Source organism: Petromyzon marinus, chromosome 33, assembly GCF_048934315.1.
Source record: "Petromyzon marinus isolate PM22_M1 ecotype Great Lakes invasive population chromosome 33, UKy_Petmar_22M1.pri1.0, whole genome shotgun sequence".
Classification (NCBI taxonomy): Eukaryota; Metazoa; Chordata; class Hyperoartia; order Petromyzontiformes; family Petromyzontidae; genus Petromyzon; species Petromyzon marinus.
In genome coordinates, this window is record NC_133699.1 from 10,478,730 (window position 1) to 10,494,794 (window position 16,065).

The 16,065-nt window shown below is 50.6% G+C and overlaps 1 protein-coding gene across 3 annotated transcripts in view; it reads right to left on the reverse strand.

The window, feature by feature from the left end:
• Positions 1-239: 239 nt before the first annotated feature.
• LOC116948443 (uncharacterized) overlaps positions 240-16,065 on the reverse strand; it is a 69,771-nt gene continuing 53,945 nt past the window's right edge. For all 3 annotated transcript variants that reach the window (XM_076071529.1, XM_076071530.1, XM_032965124.2), the window contains 4 exons: positions 10,319-10,522; positions 5,328-8,690; positions 4,738-4,769; positions 240-3,816 (listed from right to left, as the gene is read on the reverse strand). In XM_076071529.1, coding sequence (XP_075927644.1) covers positions 3,123-3,816; positions 4,738-4,769; positions 5,328-8,690; positions 10,319-10,522 — 4,293 coding nt within the window. In that variant the 3' untranslated portion in view covers positions 240-3,122. The remainder of the gene's footprint in view (positions 3,817-4,737; positions 4,770-5,327; positions 8,691-10,318; positions 10,523-16,065) is intronic.

Here is a 16,065-nt window from a genome sequence, read left to right on the forward strand (position 1 = left end):
CTAATTGTATCACATTTGCACACGGTCTTCACAGTTTTTGTTTATGAATATTAAATTAGCAAGAATCGGTGAGATATTGACCAAACATTGTGCGGGAAAACAAATCGAAAATATGAACAGACGTACGGAAATACATTCCACATTTTTTTTTTATATATAGCGTAGGTTTTATTGTTCTCATATCACGGCATCGTAATGATTTGAATTATACACAAGTGGGGTTATTCATCCACGCTATGAATGACCGTTTTAAATGCAGACACGGTACAAAGAGAATATACATTTGTTTATTCTCTACAACATTCTCCACAACGACGCTGACTGATTATAGTTTTTTTTGCATAGTTATGGGTTGAACCAAGACCCACATCTAAGACATGCTACTTGTCCATAAACATCACGCATTTCAGCAGCATTGGTTCAAGCGAGCCCGACTGCTGTTGAGACGCAGAAGTGCTTCTGTGGCCGTCTGGAATGCTCTTCCTTCCGACATTAGGAAGCCACAGGAATTGTGCACTTTTAAATCATCTACATAGAAACCTAATTGGTTTTTGTGTTTAGCTGTCCTTCCCCCGCACCTTGGATTACCACGGTTGGCTACGTATGATGCGAAAGAAGTTCAGACATACAAAACCAGCCCAGAGTTTTTTTTGCCCGTATTGAACGGATGCTGCTGATGAGATGCACGCCATGAAGGCCATGCGGCATTTGCTTTGTGATAAGACCACTTATTATTCTTTCTACTCGGAGAGACAAATTGGGAAGGGGGCATTTAAAAAAAAAATCCAACACGAACTGGAAGCATTGTGAATGCTACAACGAGAGGAAAAATAAAAGCGCCTGGCATAGTGCTCGAGTGATGGCATCGCACTGACCACAACGCCCCAGCCGCACGGGTTCACGACCTAGGAGAGGATCACCGCAGGACCAGCGAGGTCACGCTTCTGGGTGTGGACACTCCACCGGGCCCCGGGACGGCCATGCAGCACGGCCATTAGCCATATTTTTGCCATGTATTTACGCAATCATACACTTTAACTCGTATTCATGGAGGGTTTTCAGGTTCTCTATCACGAAATACGGCCCAATAAAATGTGTATTATTAAAATTTATGACGCACAAGTTGTTATTGCGGTGTCCGATGCGGGCGCGTGTTTTTTTTACGAGCGCATGGAGAGAAGTTGGGAGGATGAAAAGCATATTCACCCCACCGTGCACACAGCCTGCCACAGATGTTCATTGGCTATGGCATTTCATTATACATCGCGGTATTATTTTAGTCAAAGCTTTCTATTATACAACCTCTTCCTAACTCCATTTTTTAAAATGAAAAATGCAAGTCACTACTTCCTATGTTGGCTTTTTTGCGGCAATAATAAAACAGTAATAATTTAAGAGCCCTTTGCCAGTACCCTACTGAATGAAGGCCTTGCACCACACCGCGTCGAGTCATGGTGGTCCTCTTGACCATACTTCACCATGCTGGTCGGCGCGCGTTGGCGAGGTGGGCGGCAGAGTGGGGGCAGGACCGGTTCAAATGTCACTCGCCACCCGATGTTATCCTTGCCTTGGAATTGAACCAAGTTCATCGGTTTTCAGAGCGCAGTGCGCCAAAGACGGTGCCATCACTCCCCCTTGGTAACAATACAGCAAACCTTTGGAGACTTAGAAATAATAAGCACAATTTATTCATTCCAATAATAATACGTTGCATAGATCAACAGACATGGTGTCTACCACTCTCTTTAGTCCTCTGCCCAGCAAAAGGTCTCTGGCCAAACTTCCATCCTGTCCAACCTCGAGCTTTCTTCTTCATCTCACGGGCCGATCCCGCGCTCACTTCAAGTCGCCAACAGCATCTTTCTCTGCCTCTTGGCCTTTCCCCAACATCCTCAACCCTTCCACAATTTCCTTCCGTGAAGCTTTCACCTCTGACGACGTGATCCCCAAACCACACGTCTGGATTGTTAGACTTCCCTGCTGAACCTACCCCCCAGAGCATCCTCATTTTCCTTTATCTCCATCCATTCACTTTCTTCCGTTCGATGTCAAACCCACACCTCCAGACCTCCCAGTGTTCTGTGCACGACTACTTTCGTCGAATGTCAACATAAGGCATTGGAGTATTTGTGTCGTGGAAATTTTGTACGGTATTTATGCTGTGATATTTATGGGCGCACTCAAAAAAAAACAATTCTAAACATTTTCATGTTTTTCTCACTCAAAGTACATCCATGGAGAGTGTACTATATTTAGTTTTGCCATTTCTCATTTGTTAACGCTTTATTGAAAATCACTTTTCATGACCGTGACTCATAACAATGGTATTATCGTTGCTTTTACACCACGCGTAAAGTGTGATTCACGGATGGCTCCTGACAGTCTGGAAACCCTGCGACAGAGCCCGAGAGGGGGGGGCTTTCTTCGTGAGCAAGGGCTCTCCCATCAAACGCCGAGAGGTTCTCCACGATATTCATCTGGAAGAGTATAATCTGACGACTAGTTCCTCTTGGCTTTTAATCTATACGAATATCAGCGAATGAGAACACCGCAAGACTTGTATATTTTTTAAGCACAACTGTTCGCTGGTGTAACCAGCAGCAGTCTGTTTTGTTCAAACTCACATGGAAGGTTGCGGTTATCACTTTCTATTTGACTTTGTTGAAGAATCTCTGCGCCAAAACTTTTCCCTTTAAACCATACTGGCGGTGGGAGGATAGCCATCAGGCAATTGTCCCGGTCGTGGGACATTTTAGCATTCCAGTTCTGACGTTACTATTATCATCAGAACTCAAGTATTCACCGTGACGTTCACCTGACCGCAATTACGTCCATGAGCCTAAGAGCAGCACTATATGTCCCCTGCTTGGTGTCAGAAGATCTAGCATCAGAATTCTGACATTGTTATCGTCATCAATGTCATCATTTCCATCAGCAGAAATCATGGACATTTACTTTACATTGTATCTGTCCATGATTATGTACCTGCTCCCGTCTGGTAACAGCACAAGCTGTCAGCTTGTTAGCAGAAGTGGTATCATCACCAGAACTCCTACACTTCACGATGAGCCGACTCTGATTGTGCGCCTGTTCCCGTATGTCGAGCAGCAGGGCACGTGGCGCTACACGGGGGTCGGCCCCGTGCTGTACATGAGCACGGGGCCCCAGGAGGAGGAAAAGCGCGAGTGGCTGCAGTCTCGCGGCTCCAGCCACAGCGGCAGCAGCAGGGCCAGCAGCAGCAGCCCGAGCAGGCAGCCCCAGAGCAGGACGCCCGCGCGCCACACGCGCCCGCCGAACGAGCGCCCGCGTGCCGGCGCCGCCGAAGAGCCGAGCTTCGGCGAGACATCGGCCTCCGTCGGGGCGCTGTTGTTCTCGCCCGGCGGATACCCGGGAGGCTCATGACGGGCGCCGGGATCGTGAGCAACGTCCGTGCCGGGGGCGTAAAATTCGTGTTCCTCATCGCGGCCGCAATGAGGAATACGAGTCTCGGGTGGTGACGAGCAAAAGGTGCGGTTCCCAATCACGGCGACACCAGAGGAGGCGGCGTCTGTGCTTTCCCGAGCAAAAAAGTTACATTTGCCTACCTCCGCTGCCCCGTGCCAATTAGGGGATACGAAGGATCCAGACGAATGGCACGCCGTGAGACGAGATGAAGCCGCGGGAAGTCGGAGGCTGCGAGATCTCTGCTGTGTCCCGGCGCGGTGTTGGCGAGAGTGAACATGTGTGGATGCCAGGTCTGTGATTGGTAGCTCCAGCGCTGTGCTGCCCGGAGGTGTGCAATCGCCCTGCCAGTTCACCGACGCTGGCAGCCGAACACTGGGCAGGGAGAGAAGAAAAAAAAAAACTAATTTCTTAGGAGGAAATTAGAATAAAAGCTATTTAAATTGTTATATCTGAACTTAATTGGTTTTTAATATTAATTTTTTTTACACAAATGCTATTTTTTTCTGTTAAAATATTAAGTCACCAGATAATAATTCATTTAAAAGAAAAACTAAATCTAAAAACGAAATCATCAAACACATAAATTACAATACCCACGAGCACCGACAATTAAATGCAGCGGCAGTGATAAAATATTCTGCTGCCTGTAAGTAGTAACATTTTTATTAAATTGATTGTTTTTTGAATCAATTTGTGTGTTATTACACTGCTATTGTTTAATTCATGTGGTGATTGATGTCACTCCTAAATAAGTTATGAGACGTATTTAGCGGAGATTGCACCGGGGCGAAGATTGCACACATCTCCGCAGACAGCGGAGTGACTTCGTGATTTGTGATTCTCGCAAGAGACATTTCACATAAATAATTTCCCTTCCCTTTTCCATACAGGCTGATTCAGCAGCGATGTCACACGCATCCTCGGGGCGTACCAGGTCATCAATCACACCTTCCTATCAATACAGAACATCAATAAATCATGCCTCGACCCGCACACAGGCTGCCACGCCAGAGAAGCCCTGTGCAGCTGCCACCAAGCACGCGAGGCAGTGTGTAACCAAAAAGTCTAAAAGTTAAATATTGATTCAAGCATTTCCATTTTTTATATATATATACGAAAAGTAAAATATATGTACGGTTTATCAAGCCTTTGGGAGGACATCTCAATTTGAACAATGTATATTTAATAACGCTTGTGTCATTAAATTCGCATTATTAGTGTTCCATATTTAATGCGAATTCTATTACTCTTGCCTTTCATGTTCATGCGGATGTTATTAATACGACTCTTTACCTTTCCGTATGTGGTTGCATTGGCACCATATTCTGTTCATACGAGGAAAACAAAACACAAGGGGTGAAAAAAAATCAAAACCGGACGTCGACAATGGTAACACACACACACAATAATGCAATAGAATTACTCAATGCAAAAAAACACGAACAAAAGGCTAAAATACCCCGTTATAGCCTTACCAAACCGTAAACACAAGTGCTGTGAGCGAGCACGCATGCAGGCTGGCACAGCGCGCAACGGGGTGGGTGTGACCAGAACCACGGCCAGGCGCCTTTGTGTTGTTTACACATCGCACAAAGTATTCATTTAAGGTCAAGTGAACCCAGGGGAGGCCCAGAGCTGGTTCAGATGATCGCCACTAATGTCTGACATGGCCAAGGTATCGAACTCAGGTGGCCGGGTTTGTAGCTCTGCGTGTGTGCTGACCACTTACACCGCCGCTCCACCAAATCAAATAGAAATGTCACGCACGCCCACACACGGACGCACAGCCTTTAATTTTGGTGGGCCCTGCACACATCACGGGTGTTCATCATGACCGCGTTTGTTTTGCCCGCTTTCTGTCGTTGGCGTTGTTGTTTTTGTACCGCGTGTTGTTGGACGGCACTAATGGCTGCCAGCTCCGGCGACGTTGTCTGCCACGTCTCTGCCTCGCCACGAGCTGCCGCCGCGTGCCGCCGCGACGCTCTCGCACTCCCGCGCAGCTCGTCCTCCTCATTACTCGCATCCCCATCCCGCTCGGACGTGCGGCAGTCTCCAGGGCTCAAGTGCGCGTTCGCCACTCTCTCCCCGGTTTCCACGAAGCAGCTCCTCACTTGGCATTTCTGCGTCGCGGTGTTTTCACGCGCCACGCGACCCTTCATCGCGCTTGAGCGCAATTCTTCAGTTTGAATGGGCCCACAGCCGGGCGATATTCCGCAATTAATGTTTTCACCGTCGCCATCGGTTGGGAGTTCAGAGGGGTTAAGGACCCTCCTCGTCAACGTGTCCATTTTCACATTACGCGTTTCTCGGAAGCCGCGAGCGCCGCCGGAAGTTTCACACGCGGCACTCGGCTCATAACGATCCGCATCTCTCTCGTCTTTGGAAGACCGCGATGCTTCCTTGTCGCCATGCAGCGGCCCGTGCTCCCACTGGTCGTCATCCTCCTCCTCCCAGGCACCGAAGTGCAGGTCATCAACCTCATCCAGGGCCCCGCGGGCGCAGCACGCGGCCGCCGTCCGGCCGCCGTCCTCGCACGTCGCGCGCGCTCTTCCACCGGTGCCGTGGCACGGCATCCGATAGTCGGGCAGCGGCGGCGAAGGGCACCTCTCATCCTCGCAGCTGCCCAGCTCCCCGCAGTCGCTGTCGTGCGAGGAGAGCGACAGGTACGAGTAGAAGTCGCCCTTGCGGAGTCTCAGCGGCCTCTGCGAGTGCTCCAGTATCTTTTCGCGGATGAGGGCGGCGGACCCTGGCCCCGTCGGACCCTCCCTGTCCTGACTCTCCACGTTGCGCAGAGCCGCCGAGGCCATGTCGATGATCTCCATCACGAAGTCGTGCACCAATTTATCTTCAACCTTGTGCGAGGCTGCATCACATTGATCCCCTGCCGCGTGGATCTCAGAGCTGCTGCTGCTGCTGCTGAGATTCGAATCTTCCCTGGCACAATTTAAGTTGGGAATGTCGACGGCGGTCGGGTGACTTAATTGACCTGTTGACATTTGCCGAGGGTTGCCCTTGTTACGTTCCGAGCGGTGCATGGTGGCAAGGGGCGTGCCGCTGCGGCCTGACCTCGGGGCCGCTGTAGAGGGGGTGCCGGCGCCGACTCCTTCATCCGTGAACAAGTTAAATGCTCCGGCGGCGCGAGAGTCGGCCGCTCCATCACTGCCTCGCGATTCAACGGTTGAGAAGGGCGATCGTGCTCCGTCTGTTTGGTTACAAGTCAAATCAAATAAACGATGAGCCGCTGAATTAGAATCGGCTTGGGGAGACGTGCGGCCGATTGCTTCACGGCTCTGTTCAGCAAACCCCGAGCCACCAGCGCGCCCAGGCACGTCGTTACCGCACGCATCCTCGCCCATTTGTCTGCCGGGTGCCGCGCGATTGCGGTTCATCTTTTCACTTTCTGTTGATGAATTCCCTTGCTTTCTTTTCTTCCTCAAGGGAGGGCCTGCAGAGAGCCTTCCTTTTGTGTTATAGTCGCAGCTCGATGAGTTACCCTTTCTATTTTCGTCAAAACTCTGGATTTGTGGATCGTGCCGATAACGATCGCCCTCAACACTCGGCTGGGCGTCGTCACGTTTATGTGCCATTATCTCCATCTTGTTCGTTGCTTCCTCGCCTTCTTCAAAGCGCACAGGAGCCACGTCCTCAGATGCCGATTGCGCTGCCAAGACACTGCCGTTATTGCAGCTCGAGTTGATGCCACCGCGCACCAGGTTGGATTTGTCCGAAGGAAGGGCGTTTGCCCCCAGAGACGTGCAACGCTCATTGGGTAAGAGGGACCGATCCTTATTAATTTCCACAGAATACACGAGTGCTGTTACGGGACTGGTCTGACCGCCATTTAAATCAATTGTCCTCTCGGTGGTTATTTCTGGACAAACGACGCCACTGTCAGCATCATTAGCGATCATTTCACTCAATCGCTGGCCACGGTGACATCCTCCGCTGTCTGACCACCGCTGGTGCACTGGGTGGCCATCCGAGAAAGACAAAACAACGCTATCAATAACTGGAGCAGCAGACGTCTCTTTTCTCGCAGCGCATAATGGGCTCTGAATCTCCTGCAGTTTCTGAATCAGGCTCAGCGTCGTCAAACTCAACACCGCGTTCTGCTGCTGCTGCTGCTGCTCAGTAGGAGTGGACACACAAACGTCTCCGTTACCTCCAGCGACGGCCTGACATTCGTCTTGTGTGGCGTCACGGCGGCCCTTCGTGTCAGAAACCTCCGGCCCGGTCGATGCGCTCGCCCCTACATGTCTTTCTTGTGCCGACACGCCTGTCGTCGTGAGCACGGCTCCGTCTGAATCTTCACGAGAGGCAGCAAGCGGGTCAAGTGGGCCCTCCTCCCGTGAAGCCGAGACTCCGCTCTCGCGCGTACTTTCATCGCCGACGAGGAACCGGGCCGGGTTAGGGCCGCCGTCGCGCCCCGAGCGCCGTGGTGCCTCGACCAGGGCCGATGTTTTATTAATGCGCGGGGGGGCAAACCGCCGCACACATGAATTGTGGACTTCACCACTTATCGATATGGACCGCGTTCCACGGGGGCCTCTCTGTCCATCGGCGTATTCACGACCCTGGGGGATTGCATTAGCATCCTCCGCGAGCGCGCTCCGCGTAGGTTTAGGCGAACGCTGCAAACTGCTGATGGATTCATTTTCGCTCTTTGCAGCGCACACCACGTCGGCCGTAAATCCACAGCCATCCGATTTTCCCGTTTCCCCCGTGCTCGCACGAGGAAAAACATCGTGGCCGTCAGACGTATCCGATTGAGAGTTTGCGTAATGATTATTTGTATTATTACTGGTGGAGTTGTGGCTGCATGTAGGCTGCTGGCAGCATGATCCACCAACCCCTTCTCCCGCGAGCTGAGCAAGCAGCTCTAAATGATTCATCGCGACACAGTGGGGGCTGTCGGTCGCCGCGCCGTTCCCATGTTCGCCGCGTGGGCCTCCGTCTGGTGGCGCGGTGTCCTGGGGCGGCCAATGAAGGATCCGGGGACCCCGTCCCTCGCTGGCCGATCCGCGACACTCCGAGTGCCGTTCGGTTTCTGCTCCCTTTACCCCAGCGCTCAAACGTGCGGAATTTGCCGATATGGGGACTGGCTGCGTTCCAGTTCGGAGCCGCTCCTGTATCCCGCCGTCATGGTGAATGAGGTCATTGGGCGCGTCGGTGACATCCCAGTCCATGACCTGATCTGGGATTAGCAGCGTTTCCACGCTCATCGAGTCCATGTCACCGACATCAACCTGCAACAAGGACGGAAAAGGCCGAGGCACTGCTGTTAGATTTTTTTTTTATTATTAAATAAGGCTTAATGCATTTGGGAAAACAAAATTAAACACTTGTATAGTGCTGCATTTTCATTTGCAGAATATATGTAATATTAATCAGAGTTGTTTCGTCGAAATTTGTTAGCGCATAAATAACAATGAGAAAGCGCACACAATTAATTAAAATGCAGATGTGGAACGTGTCATTAATAATGTTTTGCATCTTTCCGCACTGCACGCAATTATAAATGTTTCTGTTTGGCGCACGCCTGCCACCAGCAAATTGATAACGTTTTACATCCGAGCCAAATTATTCTAAAAGCTCTCACGCCACATTAAAGAGAAGTCAAAACAAGAGCACTGCGTAGAGCTTGGAGTTCACACTCGGCATGCGTGCGGCCGCAAGTGCCCTCCTCTGTGTCTGCCGTGCGGGGGGTTGGGGAGATGCGAACACCAAAAGTAAAAGCATCATGCCAAGTACGATAGCGCGGGAGCACACGGAGAGAGAGAGAGAGGCACGACACTCATCATCAACCAGACTTCGGCACTAACCCTACCCCCACCCAGTGGCAGAGCTGGGTCTTTTGGGAATGGTGGTGGGCCCTGGCACCACAGAAAACATTTTCAACTGGGAAAAACACAATGGTTACCTGCACACGTTCTACTCCATGAGCAGCACATGATGGGTGTTTTGAAAACCACAGCGCTCTTCATCACAGTCAGCGCCACATCGATGCGTGTTTAGGCTCTTTATACTAAGTTTATATCTATTAACATTTATATCTACGAAACCACCGGTCGCCACTGCTCCTACCTCCCCTTGACAACCAACTGACGAACAGGCCCCTTCCCTAATGCCACCCCAACTCTACCCCTCCCAAGCATTATCCCCCTCCACCCCTGGCACATAACCTGACCGCTGCTCCACATGTGATATATCCCTTGTTTTCCCTTCTGCCGCTCCCGATCGAAATCGACGGCCTCGCACACGGGCGGCAAACACACGGGGCATCATTACCACCGCCACCGCCGTCATCCACCCACATTGCGGACTCGGTCTCGCAGACACCGACCGTGTCGTCTCATCCACCACCACACTGCAGATTACAACAATACACCCATCCACACACTCACCCACCCGCTCATCCACTCAATCATCCATACATTCACCCGCTCACCCACGCATACACACGCTCACCCACCCACTCATCCACTCACTCACCCACTCATCCATTCACTCACCAACTCATCCACTCACCCACTCATCCATTCACTCAACAACCGCCATTCGCCACTAATTAGCGGTGACATCACCACGCGGCTTGTGCCAGGCTGTGCGCACTTTAAGGCCACACCCACTTATTTTCTCATCACACTGTAGGTCACGAAACTTCTTTTTCTGTTTCTTCCCTGGCACTGCTCCACTCTAGAATTCCCTACGACGTCATCTCTCCTCCCAAGCTCTTATAAACTGGCTCAATTCAAGAATACGCACCAACTCTTGGCTACTCTCCCCTCAACAGTGCTGTTTGTTGCTGGCGGCTTAGCATTTTTTGTCTTTAAACTTGTGCTCAAGCAGGCTGGATAAGAGAAAACTCACTCACCGCACACACCACGAGCTGGCGCCGCCACTGCTGCGCTTGGCTCACGATCGCGTCCCAGCGGCGGCTCAGGTTGACGGCGGCCGCCTGTAGGCCCTGCCGCTCGTCCGGGGACAAGGCCGGGCCCTGGCCGCTCAGGGCGGTGCGGCAACGCCCCAGCGCTGCCACCACCGCCGCCCTCCGCTGCCCGACCTCCTGGCACAACGCCTGAAAAGGGGCACGCACCAATCGTTTGTTTCAATTGCTGCTCGTTTGAGTATTTATTGGTTGATGGGTTGATGAAAAGAATAAGACTGTGGCGAGGGGATCAGCCTGCCCGAGAGATGCGAAACCTCGTTTGACAAATCCCATGTTGGAAATCGAGTACGGTCTGGCGCGAGTAGAACGCACGCCACGGAGGATCCACGATGGAAAACGCTCGCGCGAAACGTTTCGCAATAAGACATCCAAATGCAGAAGATTTGAAGAAATTTTATGAATTATCATTACACGTGGACAGATGCATGCTTTATACACAGCACGACTGATGTTGGGGGGGGCCTGCTCACTTTATTTCGCGTCACCGTGAGGTTTAAATATTTAAAACCGATCCACACCGCTCCAAGTGAAACACGCGCGCATGCACAGAGACCTTCCTCCCCACTCCGCCTGGTCCGACGACAGGTGTGCGACGATAAGGTGTTTAATTTCACCGTATCGCACAGCGGAAACAAGTCTGAGTGCAAAAGCTTAGGTTAACATTAATTCCCCAAGGGAGGTGGCTGAGCTCTGCGGGGAGCTGCGCTAAGTGGTCTGCAAATATACATACAGCCTCCGCAACAAAATACTTAACCGTTTCCACAGCAACTCCCCCTCGCCCATTTTAAACACCGAGTTGTGTTTGGCGTTCAAGAAAACGCGGGTGCCGTCCGCTTTGCGCGCGCAGTCAAAACCACGTTGCCCCCTCACCCCTCCGAGCCACCTGGCCTGGCAAGGGCCACGAGCGCCGGGGATTAAACCCAAACCCGGCGCCGCGCGCGTGCCGGGCTGCCGCCGATGCGACGTTCCGCCCGTGTGAATTGAAATCGATTTAGCCCGGCGCATCGCGCGCCGACGAGCCTCGTTAGCATTCCGTGCGGTTTTTAGGCAGAAGTTATCTCCTGCGCACGGCACCGCTGCACCGGCAAGGCCCGACACGGAAGCTTTGCCACCGCCAGCTCCTTGGTGCCGGAGGCTTCTTACGTGGGTCATGCCAGACATCGGCGCCGTGACGTCGGCCCTCCCGAGTGAACCTTAACCCTCGTAGGTCGGTGGCAGGCCTCGGATATTCCATGTCGTGGATTGGCTGCAGCAGCGGGCAAGGCTAGGTTTTAGTTGCATTTTTTTTCCCCCCCACTGAAAAAGCATAAGTGTGCAGAAATATTAATTGAGAAATGTTATTTTTTTATGGTACAAGGTAAACTGTAAAAAATTAATTTCCTTGCTCTACCAAAAATGTCATTGGATTTGCGCACATTCCTCATGTGTGCGCATGAATAATGGGAAACTAAAAATATTTCTTAAATATGCACAATTTCACACTTAACTAAGCAAAACTATTCCAATGACTTATTAAGCAATTACACAGATTAATTTATTTCTAACACATGCAAACCATTGCCAATCTATTATATTACTTCTTGCATTTAAATTATTAGTTAAACAGACTTCACCAGTGAAGGGCCCTAAAGGTTATATCCGCTGTTCCCGGTACCACAACATGTTGAACAAATACTAATGTGATTTTTTTCAATTAGTTATTGCAGCTTTCGTTCTGTTAAATATTTTACGTTAACAGTCGTTCCGAGCAACCTCTCACACCCGGCTCGGCCATCAAAACCCGCGCGACCCATTCACGGTGAAAATAACGATCCATCTCACTGCGTCGGCGAGGCACGCACACAGGCACGCACCAAGCCACTTAATCTTTTGAACCTGTGCCAATATTTTATCTAATTAACCAACAAAAGGGAAATAATTACAAGGCAGTATTTGCATGATCACCTTTTATGGGGCTCAAAATGGCCAATTGTGTGAGCTCACGCTCACAGCCGCAGCCTAATGAACTACCGCGCGCTAATGAAGTTCGGTATTCGTGCTCATCGCCACGGCCGCTAACGAGCTGCACCCTCGCGGGGAAACGATGACCACGCCGCGAACTCTTCGCTCGAAGCCCAGCTCCACGCTCACGGACGTCTGCTGCTGAAACGGGCATCGAGGCAGTGGGTGCTCACCTAGGGTTGACGGCCCTCGTGTCGTGTATACACGCTAATTCAAATGAATTCGTAAATTGTGTGCACGCGCGTTATTTTTATTTTTCGTCCGAGGTAAGTAAAAGTAAAAAATAAAAAAACTAAATAAAATAAAATGTAACCGAAGCCCAGTCAGCCGAAACGTCAAATTCTCCCATCGCCTTTCATTAAAAATAGAACATTCTTCCCAATTGCTTTTTGATTAACTTCTGTACGGTCGCTGGAGCAGCAACAGTGCATTATACGCACACACGCGGTGCACGCTTCTGCGTGCGTATATTTTTGAACGGGCGTGTGTATTTGCGTACGCGTGGCTCCCTATGGACCTTTATACAAGCCCCACCCCCCCCCCCTTCACAACGGCACGTGTTGTTTTTTGCGAGGTATAACGCCACGAACGCTGCATCTCATTTGCCGAGGTGGCGGCAGAGGTGGCGGCAGAGGTGGCGGCGGCGGAGGTGGCGGCGAGGGGTCGCGGGCCATTACAGCGGGGGTGTAAGCACACTCGTTCAAACCGCGTTACATAAAAATGACATAACAGTCGCACACAGCGAGGGAGGAGGACTACTTGACCGTCGCATCAAAGTCATACGCGAGAAGCGCCGTGTCTCCTAAATGAAAACAACAGCCGCTTGAGTGACGGCGAATGCGTTACTGCATTGCTAACCTCTTCAGCGTCCCCCCGCGCAAGCCGCAACAGACCGATGATGGGATTCAGCGTGAAGCAAGTCAGGGTGACTGACGATCCAACGCTCACCAATTCACTGCAGTCGCTCGCGCTCACCGGCGGCCGGCCGCCTCCTTTTTAGCGCTCTTTTATCGCTATTACCATGGTTACTTTTTTTCTGTGAAACTCACTCGTTGATTCCTCCATCCGATTTGAGGACTCTGTCCATCAGACCCGAATGTTTTGTCCCACCCACACTTACGGTCTCGACAAGACAACCACCCACGCACGCACGCACATTCACAACACTGCAGCCCCCCCCTCACCTCTCTTTCTGCTTCTTCTCTTGCACTGCTCCCCCCCCCCCCGCCAAGGAAATTCCCTCCCCAACGTCTCTTTTCCCAAGTTGGCATAAAAAAAACCTTGCTCAATTCAAGAAAAACGTATTCGCTCTCATATCTATGGCAGCATTGATAGCAGTGCCGTTTTTTTTGCTCTCGACGATTGGCGTTTTGGGGCCTTTTGGTCTGTGCCGTGCAATTGTGTGGAACCGAACCAAGGACGAGCGGTGGGGACTCGTCAACCACCGGCATCTTTCACCACGCACGCTCCGGGCGAGGGCCTAGACAATTTAGTAAAAAAAAATGAAATTCATGGCTGAGAGTGAACTAAGGAATCGTGTTTTCTTTGCACGTTTCGTCTCGTTTGTACTTTTTACATTTGTTGCCCACAACCCCCCATGCTCCGTCAGCCTAAGCGTAAGATTAGGACACAGCTCCAATATTTTTGACGCACATTTCACATTTAAGACGTGTTCAAGGATGTGGGTCAATGTCCATATAACATCATGAAGTGGCATTTTTTGTTTGTTTGTTTTTACTCTGGCAGAGTGTGTCGACCAATTAGGACTAAAATTCAGATGGAAATCACTCGTGGACTTTTCTTGCCAAAGGAGAAAGGCTCATAAAATACCGTGGCAGCTGGCGTACTCGGGCGGAATTACATTTTCTGTCCACGCTGGGATGGTGAATTCAGTTGAGTGTGCGCGTGCGTGTCAAACACGAAGCTGTGCTACACAGTAAGGGGGCACCCTAGGTCTCTCCCGTGACCTCCTGCCAGCGGACGTTCCGACACTTAACGTGGCCTTATCATTCACACAGTCTGGCACAAGCGCCATGGTGACGTAACCGCCACTCAGTGGTGAATGACGGTTGTTGTTGTGTTAATAACCCGGTGATCCGAGTTCCGACTCTCGCTCAGGGCCAACACCAGTCCTGCGCATCCCATAAGACGACTTGGTCTGAAATGAGTACCTGGTGCGGCGTGTAAACATCGTCACTGGGCGTGGTGCTGGCCACCCACCTCCTCATGTACCGTGCCAGCCTTCATAGGCGGTCGCTAACAGCCCTTGCCCCAACAGTCTGTTCATGCTACAAAGGGGATCTTTCTCTTGTAAAACCATCGACAAATCCCATAGATAACCTGTATTCTCTATAACTGCAGAAAATTACCTTCAAAATTATTTTGAAATTTTAGTCGTGAAGTCACCCAAATCGTAGAACTTTCCATGAGCATATAATTTACATATAATTTGCATATAATTTACATAACATTCCCATGAAAAATAAACCAGCTGTTCTCAGAAACGCCTCCACCCGACACAGACAATTAGTATGGTTTGTCACATGAACAAAACGTGCCAATTTGTGACAACATCAGCACAATGGTTGCGTGTTAGAGAACAAACCCACAGCATTGACAAGTGAGTATGATGCTTTGTTGGTGATTACAACCAGAATTATTATGCGATTGCCAGAACTGTGAAGATGCCTTTCCGTTTTCTGGTCTTAAATGGAGTAAGGTTAGCACGGTTGGCTACGTACGTATGTGTGAAATAAGTTCAACACACATATATGCAAGTGAGTAAGACCCAGGAGGGTGGGGTGGGGTGGGGTCCATGTTTTCAACCAAACCAAAAAAAAATATCAGTTGCAAAAGCAACGATTCAAAAGCAAATAATGCGGTGCGTGTATCCTCGATGAATTGCGACAGCCCTGCCGTCCAGCCTCGTTCCACGTCAAGCGTAACCGGACCGCGGCTCCAACATTGTACGTGCGGGAAGGTTCGCACGCTACCTAGACTTGTCCTCTGCCTGAAATTCCAAATTTCTCTACGAACCACAACGCCATGGCAGGAAAACATTTAATAATCCGCCAAGTCAATAGGAGCGACCTTGCAAACAAAGCCCGCAGGCACAGCCCTAATGAAACATTGAGGAACAGAAAGCCACGTTCGGGGAAGAGAGGGGGCCCCATTTAGCTCATAAATCTCAACAGCAACGTGGATCAAAAAAGCTACGGCGCTGTGCTTTGTGCCGGCAACATGGATTATTGAGATGCCCGCAAGAGGACATCTGGCGCTGGTGTCGAAAGCGACGGCCTTCCATCGCTGGCCCGGCAAGCATTCGGCATGTGCACACGTACGCGGCACGTACGCGCCTCTAAGAAGTCAGTGCATTCACCGAGGAAATAGGAAGAAACAGGGTCGAGACTGCTTTAATGCACAGCAAGGCTCGGTGAAAATAGATCTCATCTGCAGGTGGAATGCCGTTCCCACTGGAGATAAATCACAGTGGTGAGACAGGAATGCATTAAAACAATCCTGCGCACTGATATTCCGTATACAGTTATGGCAATAATAATTCCAGAAAACCAGAGAACCTGGAGAAAAACCTATGCAGAAGAGGGGGAGAGTATACAGACTCTACACAGATGCCAGAGTCAGCAATGGAACCCAGATGCTTCTTGCTGTGA